The sequence below is a fragment of the Camelus bactrianus genome, chromosome 6 (assembly GCF_048773025.1).
Source record: "Camelus bactrianus isolate YW-2024 breed Bactrian camel chromosome 6, ASM4877302v1, whole genome shotgun sequence".
Taxonomy (NCBI): Eukaryota; Metazoa; Chordata; class Mammalia; order Artiodactyla; family Camelidae; genus Camelus; species Camelus bactrianus.
In genome coordinates this window covers 71719027-71738278 of record NC_133544.1, presented here as the reverse complement: position 1 = coordinate 71738278, position 19252 = coordinate 71719027, and the positions used below count along the sequence as shown (strand labels likewise).

General features: G+C 39.3%; 1 protein-coding gene across 8 annotated transcripts in view; it reads right to left on the bottom strand.

The window, feature by feature from the left end:
- The window catches only part of EIF2AK4 (eukaryotic translation initiation factor 2 alpha kinase 4), a 79932-nt gene extending 60906 nt beyond the window's left edge, over positions 1-19026 (bottom strand). For 6 of the 8 annotated variants that reach the window (XR_012507622.1, XR_012507623.1, XM_074365893.1 and 3 more), the window contains exons 1-5: positions 18803-19026; positions 11504-11616; positions 8507-8609; positions 3308-3460; positions 1201-1281 (exon numbers count right to left, since the gene is read on the bottom strand). Coding sequence is in view for 6 of the 8 variants with exons in the window: in XM_074365893.1 (XP_074221994.1) it covers positions 1201-1281; positions 3308-3460; positions 8507-8609; positions 11504-11616; positions 18803-18946 (594 nt within the window). In the remaining 2 variants the exon portion in view is untranslated. Of the gene's footprint in view, positions 1-1200; positions 1282-3307; positions 3461-8506; positions 8610-9557; positions 9696-11499; positions 11617-18802 lie in introns of those variants that run through there. The other 2 variants (XM_045524322.2, XM_074365896.1) reach the window with 2 other exon arrangements.
- Positions 19027-19252: the final 226 nt, after the last annotated feature.

Here is a 19252-nt window from a genome sequence, read left to right as displayed (position 1 = left end):
CATACATGGAAGACAATCATGGTACATAGTTATAAATATGAAGAGAGTGCAAATTTTGTTTAAGCTGAATGCTTTCAAGTGTAATAAAGTTGAACTCAACTTTTAAAAATATAATGCCCAAATTTGTACTGGTTCAGGAACTGAAGGCCAGGTTACAGTTTCAAGAGAATGTGAATTTTATCCATCAAAATGCTTAAAATCTTGGAATATACATGAAAAGTTAGGGAGAAGAGCAAGAGATGAGCAGAAGGAGGCATTCAAAGAGATATCAGACGTAAGACAGGGCAGCTGGTGGGAAAAACAATATCACCTTACATTTGTATATGGCTTTGCACATCCACAAAGAGCAGTACATCTATCTGTGGGAATAATTACATAAGACAAAAAGGAAGGCATTAACTGTGCCATTTTGAGGGATGAAGAAAAGGACGGAGAATGTCAGCTGTCAAGGTCACAGAGCCAGGCAGTGAAAAAGCCAAAGTTTTCAGCCAGGTGCTGCTTACTCAAACATCACTGCCTCCCCCCACTGCACCTCATCGTTTCCCTTAAGTTAAATGCCATAATTCTATAAAAAAGAAAGAGCAAAATTGTCTCTGATTTCCCCAAACATGTGTAACTGGTTTTTTGATTGAGCTGGACTCAGGGAAAATGTAAGAAAAAGGACTTTATCATTTTCCACCACTGCCTGTTAAACCTGTTCTGTTGAATCCTTCTTTTCCATCACTGAATGAAAACTCAGACAGATCCATGTGGTCTATTCATTCACTCTTCAGTATGAACAAACAGTCTTGTTTTCCAAGTACGAAGAATTTCAGTCCAGGTTGGTTATTAAAGCTTCAATCTCCTCTCTCTTTTGACTCTTTAAACTGCTGTAGTCACATAAGCCTAAGTCATCTACAGATGACACAGAACTCTAAATTTTGCTGCCTATTTGGAGAATCCAAAATACAAAATGAATGATATTTGAGGGATTTTTTTTTTTTTTAGTGCTTCATTTTAAGATTTACTACTGATAGTAACAGATGAGGGGGAAAAGAATAATGAAGGAAAAAGAATACTGAAGGATGAAGGACAGGGTCCTGACTTCTCAGATATTCAAACATTATAAAGATACAATAATCCAAATATCAATGGAAAGAAAAAGATTTTATTTTTGGCAAAATGTAAATTATTTGAAGTATGGCAGAATTGATAGACTACCTGCTTAGCCATTTCTTTCCTTTTTTTCTCTTCTTTTATCTCTTCTTTCCTTCTCTGAATCTCATGAAGGATTTCACGTTGCTGAAATAAATCATACTGCCATCAAATGCTGTTCTCTGAAACCCATACAACATATAAATTCTGGAATCACAAAAAATCTTTACAATTTCAATAATTCAAGTCCTCCTCTAAGAGACCTGAATATACAGACCTTAGTACAAACTGTGGTTATATCAGTTTATCAGAGTTCTAATGCAATAGGCTTCTCACTTAACCAGGTGTCAAGACTGTGTAGGGAGGGCATTTACTCTCCACTCCTCAAGTTTCCACGCGGAGGGACTTTCACTGCAGCAACACCACTGGCCTCTCCCTTCTCCCCACACTTGACTGAGCCCCTTCTCTTCGATACCTGCCTGTCTGCAGAGGACAAGCACTCGTGCCTGCTCTGCACCACCAGGTGCGGGGGCTGACCTGGTGGAGGTGGGTTGAGCTGGCACCACACCCACAAGCCATAGACTTCAGCTGCACTCCCCAATCAGCTTTCTCAGTATTAAAAGTGGCATTTTGCTTTCTATCCATCTGACTCATGTATCTATTGCTCAAATGGTTCTGAATTTAGGTAGAGAAAAATAGTATTTTTTATGCGTCTGTTAAAATTCAGGGTTGAAAATATCAAAACCATTGAGAGACTTACCAAAAACTATTACAGCAATAACATAAAATGAAAAAACATACCCCAAACTTACAGGTAGTTACAGCAGTACACCAAACCAAGATCATTAGCTAAATATCTTTATCTTCTAATAAAAACGTGTCTGCCTAAGAACAATGACAACAAGAAGGAACTGTAAACCCTAAGTGATAACTAGGCTACACAATTAAATAGGAGATAAGCAGTAACAAAAAGAATGGGACTTACAAAGACATTGTTAACATAAGCAAAGGCTGAACAAAATGAAGCAGGGGGGAAAAAAAAGAATCAGGAATAAGAAACGAAGAAAAGCAGAAAAAACAAAACCATGGAAGTAACTGTAAGAAACAGTAACATCTAAAGAAAACCAAAAAGCCTCACTGAGAGATAAAAATAAACGGAAAAACATTCCTGGATAGGAAGTTTGAATATTGTCATATTAATTCTTCCTAAATGAATCCATAGGTTCAGTGCAATTTTACTCAAAATCCTGGAGGCTTTGTTTTGTTCTGATTTTGAGAAAGCAATCCTATAATGCATCTATAAGAATAAATGTGTGAGAATAGTTGAGGAAAAAAAAAAGAATAATGGAAGATGAAGGGACAGGGGCCCTGACTTCTCTTATAAAGATACAATAAACTAAAGAGACTGGCAGAGACTCAAGAAAAAAACAGATGAATTGAACAAAATAGATAATATGCAAATAGAACTTAGTATATATAATTAGGTAAAATATACTTTAAAGGAAGTATTACAAATCACTTGAAGAATGATTATTTAATAAATGTGTTAGAAAAATGTCTGATAAAAAAAAGAAAAACTGAACCTCATTTTCACAACCCACCCCAAAATAAGTTCTAGATAAGTTTATTAAAAGACTAAGTAGGAAAAGAAAACTAAGTTAAAAATCACGAAGGAAATTTAGATACATATATTATCTTTGATTAAAAGATGTGAAAAATAACACAGGAGTGTAACCCTTATGCAAATAGATTAAAGAAAAAATACAAATGGTTAGTGAACACAAAAAATTTCCATCTCTGGTTTTGGCTACTCATTTGGGCACAAGATACTTGTGCCACAGTGGGAAGATAGTAATAGCCTCTAAAACTCTGTGCATCCTGCACAGCTTTACAAGTGCAGAAGGAGCACAAGAAGCTTGGTTAAATGACTTCTTTTGTCTTTTCTTTAAAGACCTGGACTAAGGGTTCTAGGGCCAGCACTGATATTTGTTGGTAGGGAATATTTATTTCTCAGTTACTCTGATGGCCTCCTCTCAAGTGAATCCATGGTTCTTGGATCAATTGTTGAGCAAAACTTAAATAAATACTGATAAGTGTGTAGGCAGAGACAGAGTAAACACCTATAGGAGCTTGCAGTACTCGGGGCTGGTTGCCGTGGTGATCCGGGTCTCACCTCCTGTTCCTCTCTCCGCTTGGCCTCAAGCTGCCTCCGCTGCTCCTCCTGAGCCTGCCTTGCCAGCATTTCTTCATGAAACGACTTGGGAGGGGGCTTGTTGTGCTCGCTGAGAAATGACTGCACGTAGTAAGCCAGTTCAAATATCATCACCTAAACATGTGGATGGAAATCAACCACAAATGGTCAAGTGATGGGAAGACAGGGCCCAAAGCAGAGACTATAGAAAGACATGCAGGCCGTCAGAGACACTCATAATGGTGATAATCATTTTGATGGGACATGTTCTGAATTAGGTATAGGATGTAACCACAGCAGGAAAAAGCTTTTATAGGGCTCATCTCATTGTGTGACTATCAAGACAAATCACTATCCAGATAAATAAAAAACTTCATTTTCCTTTGGCAGTCCCATTCAATTTATTGGCATTTTTTCAATATAATAAATTCGGTGAAACATTTTTCTACATAAATAAATCTGGTAAAATATTTAAGACTGCATAAAAGTAAAAACTACCTTCCCAGCTAGAAAACCTGCCTACACAATGACAGCTGAACAGAGAACAATCATTGCTAATGTGAGAGCATTCATCTATCCATACAGCATACTGAAAACATCCGACTTGGGTACAGAGGCAAATATTTAAAGGTCTCACTATCTCCCTGCTAGGGGAGCAGACCAGGAGCAGACTAATCAATGCTCGGAAAGCACTTCATTTCCACTTAGGGAAGCATTCACAGTATCAGAAGGAAAAAGGCCCCTCTCTCAGACATCCTACGTGAACAAAGGAAGCTACTTTCCCCTATTCCTAGGAGTCATAAATCATAACAGGGTTGGTAAATCAACAGAACAGGCTTTCCAGGACCCCACACTGACCACTACCCCAGTCCCAAAGAGGTCAAGAGTGCCAAGGTCCTTCTGCAGGTGAGGACCACCACTCTGAAATTTTTTTCCTCAATTACAATGAATCAAGATTAAAAATTCCTGTTTCTAACGGGCTGGTAAAAAGTAATATAAGTTACTGTACACAAGAATATAACGTTAGTTTGCTTGGTGTTCACCTTTCTCTTGGAGAGAAAGCACAGCTATTGTTGTGGGGAGATCATGTATTTTTTACTATACCAGAAGCTGTGGTTTTCTCTGAATACACTTCTATTTACAGTTGAGAAACACCAGTCTAGAGTCTAAGAGGCAAACTACTGTATGAAAAGCTCTTTTAAGGAAAGCTGGCCAGTGAAGGCAGTTTCCATTAAGTTAAAGAGAAACCATTTCTACACCAGAAAGGAGCCAGGAGCCAAGGAGTGGAGGGATTTTCTTTTGCTAATCTATCTATAGAATTTTCTATACAAATCTGACAAAATATATGAGTAGATGTAAATAAGAGCTGCTCTCCAAACTGGCTCTTGTCCACCTTGCCTCTTAATCTACACAGTTCACTGTCTTGCTTCTCTCAAGGCCTCTGCTCAAATGTCACCTTATCAGGGGTCTCTCCTGACCTCCTTATGTACAATGGCCGCTCCACCTCACCTCGCAATACACATCTGTACTAGTCAGGATTCTCCAGAGAAACAGAACCAAATAGAAACCAAAACACACACACACACACACACACACAGAGTCATCCCTCAGTATCCACGGATGCTCAAGTCTCTTATATAAAATGATGTAGTATTTGCATACAACCTACGTACATCCTCCTGTATACTTTAAATCATCTCTAGATTACTTATAATACCTAATAGAATGAAAATACTATGTAAACATCATGCAAATGCTATGTAAATAGTTACTGACATGAGGCAAATTCAAGTTTAGGTTTTTGGAACTATCTGGATTTTTTTTTTCTGAATATTTTTGATCTGTGCTTGCCTGAATCCACAGATGCAGCACCCATGGATACGGTGGGCCCACTGAATGTGTGTGTGTAAAGAGGGTGAGGGGTGGTGATTGAGACTGATTTTTAAGGAATTGGCTCATGTGATTATAGAGTCTGGTAAGTCTAAAATCTGCAGGGTAGTCCAGCAGGCTAGTGACCCAGGGCAAAACTGATACTGCAGTTCAAGTCTGAAGGCCATCTCCTGGCAATTTCCTCTTCTTCCCAGGTGGCCAGTCTTTTTCTATTAAAGCCCTCAGCTGACTGGGTGAGGCCCACGAACATTATGGAAAGTAACCTGCTAAACTCACAGTCTACTGATTTAAATGTTAATTTCATATTAAAAAATACCTTCACAAAAACATCTAGAATAATGTTTGGCCCAATATCTGGGTACTATGGCCTAGCCAATTGACACATAAAATTAACCATCACAACATCTATTAGAACAGCTAAAATAAAAAAGTGACAACACCAAATGCTGACAAGGATGTGGAAAAACTGGGATCACTCACCTATTGCTGATGGGAAGGTAAAGTGGTACAGACAATCTGGAAAAGTTTGGCAGTTTCTTAAAAAACTGAACATGCAACTACCATACACTCACAATTGCACTCCTGGGTTTTTATTCCAGAGAAATGAAAACTTATGTACACACAAAAACCTGTACATAAATGTTTATAGCAACTTTATTTTCAAAAGTCCAAAGCTGGAAATAATCCAGATGTCTTTCACCTGGTGGACGGTTAAACAAACAGTAGTACATCTATTCCATGGAATATTACTTAGCAAGAAAAAGTAACAACTACTGATACATGTAACAACCTGGATGAGTCTTCAGAGAGTAATGCTGAAGTGGAAAAAAAGCCAATACTATGACTCTACTTATATAACATCCTTGAAATAAGAAAAGTATAGGAATAGAGAACAGATTAGTGGTTGCCAGGTTAATTAAGGAGGGCATGGGGGGGTTGGAGGGGTTTAAGGAGTTGGCTATAAATATGCAACACAAGGGATCTTGTGGTGATGGAATTATTCTGTATCTTGACTATATCAATGTCAATATCCTGGTTATGATACTACACTACAGTTTTGCAAAACGTTACCATTAGGGCAAACTGAGTAAAGGGTACATGGGCTCTCTTGGCATTGTTTCTTACAACTTCATAAGAATCTATAATTATCTCATAATAAAAAGTGTAGTTTAAAATAAAGCCAAAAAATGGCAGGGGGGACAAAAGCAGAAATAAACAAGTGAGACTACATCAAATTACAAAGTTTTTGCACAAAATATAAAGGCAACCTATGGAAGGAGAGAAGATATTTGCAAATCATTTATCTGATAAGGGGTTAATATTTAAATATATAAAGAACTCATAAAAACTGAATAGTAAAGAACAAACAATCCAATTTAAAAATGAGTAGAAGAATGCAATAGACATTTTTCCAATGCAGACAAAGGGCCAAAGGTACATGAAAAGATGCTCAATGTCACTAATCATCCAGAAATGCAAATCAACAACACAATGAGATATCATCTCAGACCTGTTAGAATGGCTATCATCAAAAAAGACAACAAGTAACAAGTGTTGAGGATGTGGAGAAAAGAGAGCCCTGGTACACTGCTGGTGAGAATGTAAACTGGTGCAGCCACTATGGAAAAGAGTATAGAAGTTCCTCAAAAAATTAAAAACAGAACTACTATATGATCCAGCAATCCCACTTTTGAGTATATATTCAAAGGGAATGAAAACAAAGGATCTTGAAGAGATATCTGTACCTTCATGTTATTACAGCACTATTTACCATAGCCAAGCTAGGGAAACAACCCAAGTATCAACAGATGAATGAACAAAGAAGATAGGATACATATAATGTATGACATGTATGATACAATGGAATATTATTCAGTGACGAAAAACAACATCCTCCTGTTTGTAACAATGAAGATGTACCTTGAGGCAATATATTAAGTTAAATTAAGTCAGACAAAGAAAAATACTGCATGATATCACTTACATGTGGAATCTAAAAAGGCTGAACTCATAGAAACAGACTAGAATGGTGGTTACCAGGGACTGGGGTGCGGGTGGGAGAAAAGGGAATATATGTTGGTCAAAGAGTACAAACTTCTAGTTAAAAGATAAGTTAAGTTCTGGAGATTTAATGTACAGCATAGTGATTATAGTTAATAATACTGTACTGTAAAAAGAAATAGCAAAAAATTTTTCAAAAAGGAAATCATAAATCCAAGAAACCAGAGGATTCTGTAGCTGAATTTTCAATATAACTGCAAATTATTTTTCAGTTAGACATTAGACTACACTAGAAAGAACTAGGCGGAAAAAAAAAGAAATAAACTAGAGAGAACTCTGGAAGAATTCCCAAGGCCTAGTTTTTTGTTCAGGCTGTTCTACAGTCACTTTCTGTACCTCAACAATGACTGACATTCTTGGAAACACAACTTAGATAGGCAAAGTTTTCACGGCCAAAAAGCACCTCACGGGGCATGTTGTGACTCACTGTGTTACAGAGTGCAAGTAAAAACTGCCCGGCCACTTTTCTAGAGCTCCAAAATAGACACGGAATCCTTTCTTAACTCTGTCAGTTTTTACAGGATGGAATAGTAAAGCATAAGCTGTCCAGGCAAACACACTGAGTGATTTTACACAAAAGTGAGGAAAAGACGGATTATACTTAAGGGGATCCGTGGGGCTTAAGGAACACACAGTAACACTCTGCACTGAGAAGTCACCTAGTCTAGCCCTCCAGAGAGAGTTCTGCCACCCAAGGGGGAGCTCGTGTAGACTCTGCTGCGCAGAGGATTCAACAAGAATCAGTACCGAACAAGGTATGAATGCTCAGGGAGAGGAGGGACATGGACTGAGGAGAGTAGGTTGCTCATTACTGAGAAGGAAAACAATTAGTACAAAAAGGGGAGACGTATCAAAGTTTGATCAGAAATCACTTGTCTGCAAACATTTTCCAACATAAAGATTCAAGACAAGATCAGACAACGTCAGGTCCAAAGTGTGCAAAAAGTATGGCTTGGTTCATATGGACTGTTCTCAGAAGAATTCTTACGCATCAATATTACTGTCTATACACATTCTACAATTTGTAATTCATAGATACCATACGCTAAAGAAATACAAATGCCAATGTTCCCCTTTGTAGGTACCAATAAAAACTAAAACATCCCAGTGAAATTTAGATTTAAGGTGCAGTGGGAAGGCCTTTAACCCAAAGAAAATGCAGGAAAGCAAACACTGGTGAACATGAGATTTTTTACTGTCCTCTTATAATTCCAGTTTAACAAATCATACCTCGCCACAATGTTTTTTGGCCACGTCTTCTAGGTGAGACTTTAACAAATTAACACTTTCATTTGATAGACCTTTGGCATTCTTTAATTCTATTTCAGGGACTCTGGAAAAAAGAAAAAAACAAAACGGAGTTACTCTAGAAAGTATAGATTATTTGCATTAACATTTGCTAAGTTCCAAGCTCAGGGCCTGGAGATTTCAATGGGACCTCATTTGTGAGCCTTACTGTTCATCCCCCACCAACACTTCACTTCCCTTCATCTCAAAAGGATTTCAACTCTACCTCTGCAACTCTGTTGACACAGTGCTCAACATGGACTCGCCTGTCGCCTGTGGGACAGAATTGCGCTGGCCAGTGGTCAGAGTGGGCTGTCAGGTGCCCTGCTCCCCAAGATGACCAGACTTATTGGGGCTCAATTGGGTGTCTCCTCAGCTCCTCTGATTTCAACTTTATAATCTGATTCAAATTTCCAACATCTACTGTTTACTGCCTTTTAAAAAAATCACTCCAGCTCAGTGTGTGACTCTAGCCTAGTAACTTAACCATGTACTCCCTTGTATGGTAATGCTCGACCCCTCCACATCAGGTAACTCTAACAGCTTACCCACAAGAGTCCAAGCCCTTTGTGCTCATAGGCGTGCTCCGGCATAAAGCTGGACAAGAATAACTAGGCAAGATGGAGCCACAGTGATCCATCCAGTATTCCCACACATGCTGTGTCCCAGCCACCCATTCGGATTGTAAATGAGCTCACTCACTCATGTATAAATCTAGTCATGCACACTCTGCAAACTTTGCCATTCCAAGGATGCCTAACACTCCTCTTGATCCCTACAGAGCACAACTAAGAGACAACACCTTCTACCCAAGGAAGGTACAACCTGCCCTTGGGGTTCCTCTTACTTCCAACCAATAAACATCCAATAACAACTCACTGAGATTAAGTAGGCTTCATTTAATTTTACAGAAGAGAAGATGATTCATGACTTCCCACTAAGCATTTCTGAGTGATTCATGGCATTTCACCTTGGCAAGGCCTTTACTACTCACCCCTGCATTCTCTCAATGCTTCAGTATGACAGACTGCTTCCATCATCTACTTGGACGGATGGAAATCTGAGAGAAAGTTCTGAGTCCACGTATAGATGATCTAAGCCAGGAGTCTCTCTCTCACTGTGTTATCAAGGACTAATTTGCAGAAAAGGAAAGTTTTCCTGTACCATATCATCTCAAAAGACAGAAATGTCCCCTCAAGTTTAAGACTTACATAATTATTTTTTAAAAAATCAAGCAATTGTTATACAGTATTAACAGATGGTGAAAAATTCATCTACAACACTAATTAAACTTGCTTTACATTTTTCAATGTTGTCTTTATGCCCTTGCCGCATAATTCATACTTTTATGTGCCTGGTATTATAATGTTCACTTTTAAACTTTTTATAAGCATTTGCATATAGTTTCTTAAATAATCATCCCATAGTATTTTTACCAAGTGGACACATCAAGATGTACCTGAATAGTTCTCTAATGCTGAGGCTCTCAACCAGGGGTGATCGAGCCCTCCCTCCGCCCCCCCACCCAGGGGATATCTGTCAATGTCAAGATGGCAAAGAAGCTCTACGCCCCTTCCCACATTCCTTGTCTATGCATCTCTTCCATTTGACTCATCTTGAGTTGTATTCTTTCTGATAAACTGGTAATAGTAAGTGAAGTGCCTTCTTGAGTTCTGTGCGCTGTTCTAGCAAATTATCAAACCTCATAGCGGGTCATGGGAACCTGCAAATTTATAGCCAGTTGATCAGAAGTACTAGGACCGCAACTGGCGTCTGAAGTCTTGTGGGAATGAGCCCTTAACCCAGGTACCAATAACCATGGACATCTGTCAGAAATGAGTTGAATTGTTTGGACACCCAGTTGATGTCAGAAAAGACACCACCTATTTGGTGTCAGGAAAAAAAAACCTAGAGAGGCACTGTCTTATTTTTCTTTCATAAAATTAATAACACTTTAATTAATTCACTAATTAACATTCTGCATACCTACTATATCTACTCTAGAACTAGAGGTTGGGGTAAAAGTGGGTTACTAACTTTGAGAAGCTCATCTTGACCTATCTGTATTTTCATATCCTCCATTACCTCTTGGTCAACAAATTTCATAAATTTACCACCAGGTGTACATTAAGCACCATGTGTGAGGCAGTGCTTCCTTTTATTTGTCACTTTCCTTCACTGGTTCACTGTACAACAAGCTTAAACCATAAAACGTCATCCAGGCCAATCTACTTTTCCACATAGAAAGTCTAGGGGGAGATTACATGGAATATACATGGTAAATCAAAAAAAAAAAAAAAAAGAGTCCTGATTGCTAATGCTACCAATGGTTTCCAACCAGAGGTGGTATCCTATTCAGTGGGGGTTTCTTTGGCTGTCTCATTGACCGGGGACCTCTCTTGGCATTAGTGGGTGGAGGCCAGCAATGCTGCATGCCCTGCAGGCGTGGGACTGCTCAGTGAGGACCCCTTAGCAGTGTCCCCAGAAACAGGGTGACTAAATCCTCCTTTATTCTAGGAAGTAAAGGTCCCATTAGGCCCAGAAGGCTTCTCTAAGTCCTAACACCAATCATACTTTATAACTAAGTACACAAGGCTTGAATAGTCACCACACCTTTATCCTTTTCTTCTAGATTGTTCCTCTTCCCAGTTTATGAAGAACTAAACAAACAAAAGTTAGTTAACACATCAGAGGAAGCAAACAGTCACAGAACAAATATCAGTATCTGCAGAGAACACTAACTGTAAGCTGACTTAACAGGAGATAGGTTTCAGGAAAATGTCTATTGCTGATGTAGTTTTGATGAAATACAGGTGGTAGGAAATGAAATTTTAAATGGAATGAAGGCTGGAAGGAGAAAATGTCATTAACTTCAACCAGTTTCTACGTTGTCAAAACAGAACTGAAATCTTAATCAAAGCTATTTATAAACGTACTCACACATCTGGATAAGTGGGTGGGCATTTAACCCTCAAATCCACTTTCACGTATACTTCTTCACCAGTCAGGCCCTGAGGGTACAGAACTAAATTGATTTCAGGAGGCTCTTTGACCTAAAAGAGAAAAAGAAAATGTTCTTTTTTTTCTAGAAAGCCAATCATTAACAATTAAGACAATAATTATTTTAGCTCTAAAGTTCTGCTTTCAAAATATTACATATAATTTTATGTAATATAGGTGTTCGGTCACATTTTCCTAAAGCACGGTTTAAAAACAAAACTGGTGCCAGAGAGAATGCATTTTCCTTTTCAAAGTTATCTAAGGAGTGACCTGAAATGTTCCACATAGCCTCCATTCGTTCAAATGTCACTGAGTGCTCATGACGTTCTGGGTGCTGCCCTGGGACTTCAGAGGCAGATCTAGGCAGACATGACTCAACTAGCTGACACAAACTAGAAGACAAGAGTTCAAAACAGTGATGAGTGCTGTAAAGAAAGCAAAGCAGAGTCATGGAACATAGTGGTGGTGAAGGAGAAGGTCAGGGAAGGCCTCCTGAGCAGGGGATACTTCAACTGAGATTAGAACGTTGAGATAATAAGTGAAAACCTAGATGTGGAGAAGTCTGGGAGCAATTCCAAAATTGTGTATGCTTGCAACCAACTGCTTTTCACCAAACACCTAACTACTCTACTCTTCTCTGATTTAATTATATATGCTTTTTCCAAAAAAGGGATTTGAGATATATACACCATGAGAAAGGGGAGGCCAAGGCACCACCTGTGCATATGGCCTGGGCACCTGACTAACAAGGCTGGACTTCAAATCCAGCTCTGATTCCCAAATCTGCATCTTTTCCATCAGCCCTCCTTGTTAATGTCAACCCTGAGTTGCTGTGACTGAGCCTTGACTTTGCCTTGGAATGTCCAGGCAGCCAGGGCAAAAAGAGAAATGCAGCATTATCAGAAAAGAGAGAGGGCACAACAAAGTACTGAGCAACACTAAATTCTAACAGAAACTCATAACATGAACCTGACACATGGCACCCTGAATTATATAATCAACTATGTACATAAAATATGTAAGCTCAGTTTTTCTATGGCTTTATAACAATCCTTGATAAAACCTGTGGTAAGGCTCCACAAAGCACAATTCTGTGACTGTGTTCCTGGGGTCAATTTATCTTTTTTTTTTTTTGTAACAGATTGCTTTATTTATTAATATGTCATTCTACACATTACATAAATACAGCCTATATAATTAGAGTATCAAACATTATTCCAGTAAGAAGTTCAGGAGTACCTTTTAGGGCTATTTTAAGATATATGAATACTTTGGCTTTCATTATTACATCAGATGAAAAAAGCAATTCGAAGAATAGTTTCCATCCTGCTATGAGTAACAACAAAACCAAGTAGAAAAATAAGAGTATTAAAAACAAACAGATACTCAAGTACTTTCTGAAGGACTTATTCCTGTTCTCTTCAGTGAATATATACTCATACAAATTACTTAGTTATCTGAGAAGTGGTTCTTCACCTATTAGGAATTCAATAAATATTTGTTGAAAGAATGAACTGTCTATAGAAATGGACCTACTACTTTACTTTGTGCTTTTTTTAAAGTTTTTTTTTCCAAGTGAGAGCAATAGTAAACATACTGAAGTTCCTGTTTTGTCCAGATCATAAGCCTACAGACAGTGATTGTTACAAACACTACCGATCATAGCTAATAATCAAATTAATGTACAATAATCAACCTAGTAAGAAAATCCTATCATATTACAGAACTAAATCTAACCTAATAATTCAGCAGGCTTCAATCACTTGCAACATAGTCGAGAAAACGGGGCCAGGACTTCAGGGTTTGTGTTTATTTCAATGATCAATGAATTTCCATCTTTGGGCCCTCACCTCCCAACGCACACTTTTAGAAACATTGCTAAAAATAGTAGCTGCAGCATCTCTTCACCCTCTTGCAAATTTGGCTCTGAAAATGTATTTAGGCTCCAAGTTCAGATGGGGGACCTTCCAAACAGGAAAAAAGAGTTCACTAAGGGAGCCCCACAAATGGAAACGAGTCTGTGGGCCAGAGAGCAGAACAAAGCTTTGTTCATGAAGCAAGTTCAACGGACACACATGATAAAACTCAGAGCTGAACACTCTTACCTCCCAAAGTCAGATTTCATAACCACTGGGATCAATTTATCTTATGTTAATATATCTTCACATATACATTATTCTGACCTTCATTTTCTCATTTGGCTGCTGACCAATGAAAACTTGATTTCAGAATGCAAATGGGAATATTGCTCTAAATCTATATGGACCAACATAGCTTAAAGTAAATAGGAAGGTAAGAAAGTAAGAGGAAATGCCATATGGATGCTCAGCAGGCCCAACGCAAAAGGGGTATAAGATTTCAAAATGCAAACACACTACCTAGGAGCAATGGCAGATTTTCTGTCTTGAAGCAACTAAATTGGAGTAGTCTATAATTGAAAGGAGTAAGAATCATAAAACTGTAACAGCAAGCTGTATAAGTAGAAGCTACAAATGCAAACCATGGGATAGGACTCTCTTGGGCTCTGTATAAAAATGAACCTGCAACATACAGACAACATATGCCACATGAAATGGGTTATCTCTGCATATGTAATAACAAATCAGGTTTAGCATTCCCTTTCGTCTTTATGCAGGAAGTAAAGAGTATATCTGAATGTAACTAACCCCAGGAAATGGTACAGGGAAGTCTCCACTTTATATCTGGAGTCACTGGCACAGGAAGCTAGCTTCAGAAAACAGTGACCTACTGGGGGACTACACATTTTGAAGATATTCTTTACTACAGGAAATGCGTATTAAAGCACAATGAATCCAGTTAAAGACTGCTGGCAAGCCTCAGGGAAGGAGGCCTCCCTCAGCTACTAGGTGGAACATTAGTATGTAGAACAATGGGGCCTAAAAAAGTGGTTAGGATCTTGTAAACACTCCTGTGCTGGCCCAGCCATAGAACACATACAGATCTAGTGTTCGTTATTCCACAGCAGAGCAGCACTAGCAGGACAGCAGAGATAATGGTGGTGAGTCCAGATAATGCCAAAGCAAACTTTCAGGAAAGAGGGAAGAGCTTTAATGCAAAGTGAAGACTACTAGACGCATAAAGGTTTCAGCTTTAAGAAATGCATGAGTCCAAGGGATGGTGGGTGTAGCTCAGTGGTAGAGTGCATGTTTAGAATGCATGAGGTCCTGTGTTCAAACTCCAGTAGCTCCATTAAAAAAAAAAAACAAAAAACAAAGAAAGAAATGTATGAGTTCAGTAATGGTAGTTTGGATGAACGAACAGACCCACGGCCATTGAGAAATGACATATGTTGGACAAAAACCTAACAACTTGTCTGGTTCTGAGTACCAACTGAGACCAACCCAAAGAGCAGGGCACTGAAGCTACCAGGTGACTGGCTACTTCTAAGGCCTTTATCTTTAGCTGACTGTTTGGACCAGAGTGATATTCCTCTCCATAGGGCACAGACTTTGGGGTATTTCTCAACAGAGACTATTAATTGTTCCCCAATACCCATTCTCTTTTTATTTCTCTGTAACAGAATCCCTGATTTTTTAGCTGGATACATTTCCCAGACTCCTCTGCAGCTCAGTGTGGCTACTGGATTAATTTCTGGCCTGTAAGATGAAAAACTATAATATACAATTTCCAGGAAGTGGCCCTTATTAAAAGAAAGGGGTGAAACTTCTACATCCTTTTCTCTTTCCAGCTGGCTGGAATGCAGATGTGATGGCTGGAGGTCAGACAACCATTTTAGACCATGAAGGACACATTAAGGATGATGGAACAGCAATTCATAGAAGCCCTTAGACTCCAGACTTTTACATGTAAAAAAATAAATTTTGTTATTTTAAGTTTTCTGTCATATGTAGCTAAACTTAATCCTAACCAGTACAGGCTCACGGGAGAAAAGGAAAAAGAAAAGGAAAAGAAAAGAAAAGAAGACAAGTCAAGACAGTCCAGGAACAGTGCTTTCAGAGGTAAGAGTGGAATATCTGCCAGTAAATATTCTCAAGCAAACTAAGAAGCTTAGTTTCCCCAATGTGGGAAGAGGCTTTTCTGCAAGACATGTTTAGGATACCAAGTACTAGTTCATATTAGGGCATTCAAGGACTCCTGGAGCTGAACAGGACTTGATTAAAAACAGTTCAACAACCAAGATGTACTAGGGAGTTGGATGGGGGCGGGCCTCCTTCATGCCTTTAGAAGATAAATGGTCATTAGAATTCAGTGTCAATAAAATCTCTGACTTAACCTACACAAGGAAATAATGAATTCCTGGAATATTTTTATGCAAATAAACAAAGTAAGGGGTAACCAAAAGTTTTTGAGAGCACCAAAGGAGAGGAAAACACAATGCAGAATGTATCAGATACAAGTTGATTCTAAGGTTCATATAGAAAAAACAAAGTAAAACTAGTCAGGAATATTTTGTAAAGTAAATGATGATAACACTAAACACTGAGGCTTGTTACAAATCTACAGCAATGAAAGCAATGTGGTCACAGTACCTAAACTGATTACTGGGATAGAACAGAGTCAAGAAACAGACCCAAATATATTTGGTATTTCAATTAAAAAAAATTTTTTTTGAAGAGCTTTTTACCAGGCACTAGGCATGTAGGTGTGAACAAATACACAGACTCTGTCCTGTTGAAGCTAGCATAGTCTCATATCATGTAAAGGTAGCATTTCAAATGAGAGGGAAAGACTGAAAAAAATCACCTGTGTTAGTCTAACTGGCTAATTGGGGGTGAGAGAGGGCAGTCTAGATTCACACTCAGACAGAGGTAAGAACTTTAAAAAAAAAAAAAAAAGCTAAAGCTATTTCTATATTTATTTGATGGAAGTTTAAAAACAAAGTCATGAAAGAATTAAAAGAGAGCCTTGAAGAATTCATTTTTTGGTAACACTGGAGGAGGGAGAAAAACAAACCACAAGGACTATGTGACAATAACAATAAAAAAAAAGTCACTATGACTATATTAAAGTTCTAAAAAATTGTGTAAAATACCCAAATATCAAAATACAAATGATTAACTGGGAAAAAAAATTTGCAATATATGACCCCAAATGCTAATTTTCTTAACAGATAAATAGCTCCAACAAATGAATAAGAAAATTAGACAACAGAGTGGAAAAATAAACTAAATAACATTGAACAGTCATTAGAAAAAGAGAAATTCATGGCTTACAAAGGTGGCCTTCATAATTCATAAAGAAAGAAGTAAAAATCTATCTACTGGCAAGGATGAAAAAGTCTGACATCTACAATGTAGGTGAAGATGTAGGAAAGAAGGACTCGTACACTATTGGTGGGTCCAGAGACAGAAGCAAGCTTTTAGGAGGGAAGTTTGCAACAGCTTTCAAACGTTAAATGAGCAGACCTTTGGCCAACAGAAAGTTAGCCAAGATAATTAAGTGAATAATAAATTTATAACTGTAGAGTAAATTATATTTTAAACTAGCAGTGCCCAGACTTTTTTAGTATGTAAAATAATTTTTAGCATGCACTCCCAAAATGTTTATTTAGAAATGATATACATATGATACTAAACCAAAATCTATATTATAACACATCCTCCAAAAAGCAGTTTAAAAGACAGAAGTTTTTTAAAAACTTGAAGTTTATCCAGGTTAATAATTCTGCTCTGAATTTACTGGCAGCAAATCTGGTCTGAACTGACATGAGGCTATTAATAGTCTTTATTCATCCCGCTGAGTGTGAATATTTAAATATTCACGTTTCACTGTGTTTGATTTTGGATGTTGACCCGACACTGAGGGAGGTATTAGGTAAGGTATAGAATGTGCACACAGGACCATGAACACAAACTTGTGAATTCTGAAACCTGTCAGGCTTCAAGGTTTTGGATAAAGGATTGTGGACTTGCATAACCCTTCCCTAAAGACTGGGGAATAGCAAGTAATAAGTACTTGTTGAGTGACTACACCCTAATTCATCCTTAGGACCATCAGATATTTGCCTGTGGGGCCTATGAAAGTGCTGAGGCTATCTGCCCGTGTACCTCAGGCCACAGTATCTGAATTCTTCTGCCTGCCTATTACAGTTTTTGTTTTGTGTTGTTTATTCTTCTATCTTGTTATAAAGGCCACCAGTTATAAATTCTGAGATTATCATTATCCCTACCTAGTAGCTCCTTTTCCTTTTCTGTTTTTCTGTAGTCTTAGAATCAGATAACTAAGCTCGTGTAAATAAACTGGTTCTGAATGAAGTCTTATGGGCTCTGTATTGACTCCCATTGTATACTTTGTGACAGGTATTTTGGCTTAATGAGCCTACTTCCTGGTTCTCAATGTTTGAGAACAGAGAGGTTACCAGATCAACAGAAAGTTAGGCTGTTATTTTTACTATAAGCCTGTATAAGGGGAATATTTACATTTTTACTATTTCAGGTTAAATAGGCACATGTTGTAAAATGCCAGAATTAAAGGTAGATGAAGGAAGGTACTACTTTAAAAATAATACTCCTAGGCTTAACAGTTTGGTAGATAATTCTTCAAGGATGGAAGAAAACTGTCAGTATTAGTGGCTTAACTTACTATGTCTCAACTTACTTCCAGACAAGAAAGAAAATAATATTTTAAACCAAATAACATTTAAAAAGGTCTGTACTCAGCACACTCCCTTTCCATTACAGCTAAGAAGAATGTATTCTATGCTCTCTAAGTGCTTTAGAGGAAGATACGGAGGGAAGTTCCTCCATACCGCACAGCACAGTGAGGATGCTGAGGAGTAGAGTGGGATTATATGGTTAACAGAACACACATGGGAGGGTGAGACTTGAGAACTCTAAAGACGACATCGGTAAAATCTGTGCAAGGGCCCCCAACCCATTCCCAGAACAAAGTTGCAGTGGGTCCCTATGAACTCGCTGTTGTATCAGACTCAAAGGTTTTCAGAGGGTAAAGAAAGGTAAAGGTGTAAGAAGGCAGGGATGTTATGGAATGTCCGTGGAAATGAGAAGCAGAGCCAGGTAAGAGAAGCCGACTTGGGGAAAAGGCCCAGGTAGGTGTTGGAGACGCGCCAAGCGGCTGCGGATGCAAGGACAAAAAGTGAGCGTGGGAGGAATGGCGAGGGGTGAAAGGACTGCAGAATCTTAAGAAGGGTCGGCGGTTCGGCTCCGACGGGGCCCCGCGGGCCTGGCCGGGGTAGACCGCGCCAAGGGAGGCTGGGCCGCAGCACGCCAGCCCCGATCTGACCAGCGAAGTTCCTACCCGTCCGCACGCGTCCGGCCGCAGGTCCTGGAAGTCTGCGCCGTAGATGGCCTCCAGGGCCTGCAGCTCGTGGTCCTGTCTCTGCGGGTAGCTCTCTGACGGCTCGTCTCGACCACGCCCGGGGGCCCCGCGGCCCCCAGCCATGGTAGTGCTGCCAGCAAGGCACCGAGGCCTTGCGGTGGCGACTGGGACCCAGGCGGGCTCCGTTCCGGGGGCGGGCCCGAGGGCGGGGCTCCACGCCGGGGGCGGGGCCAGGGGTGGGTGGGGCTCCAGTCTTGGAGGAAGGATTGCTGCCGGAACTCCAAGCCCGAAGTGGGATGGTGGTCAGGGACTGGGAGGGGCTCCGCGCCTGTGGGTAGGATCCCGGCCCAATCTCCGCGCCCTGGGCGGGCCCGTGGGCGAGACCCTGCGGCGGGAGCGCTGCTAGCGCGAGAACTGTGGAGGCGAAGG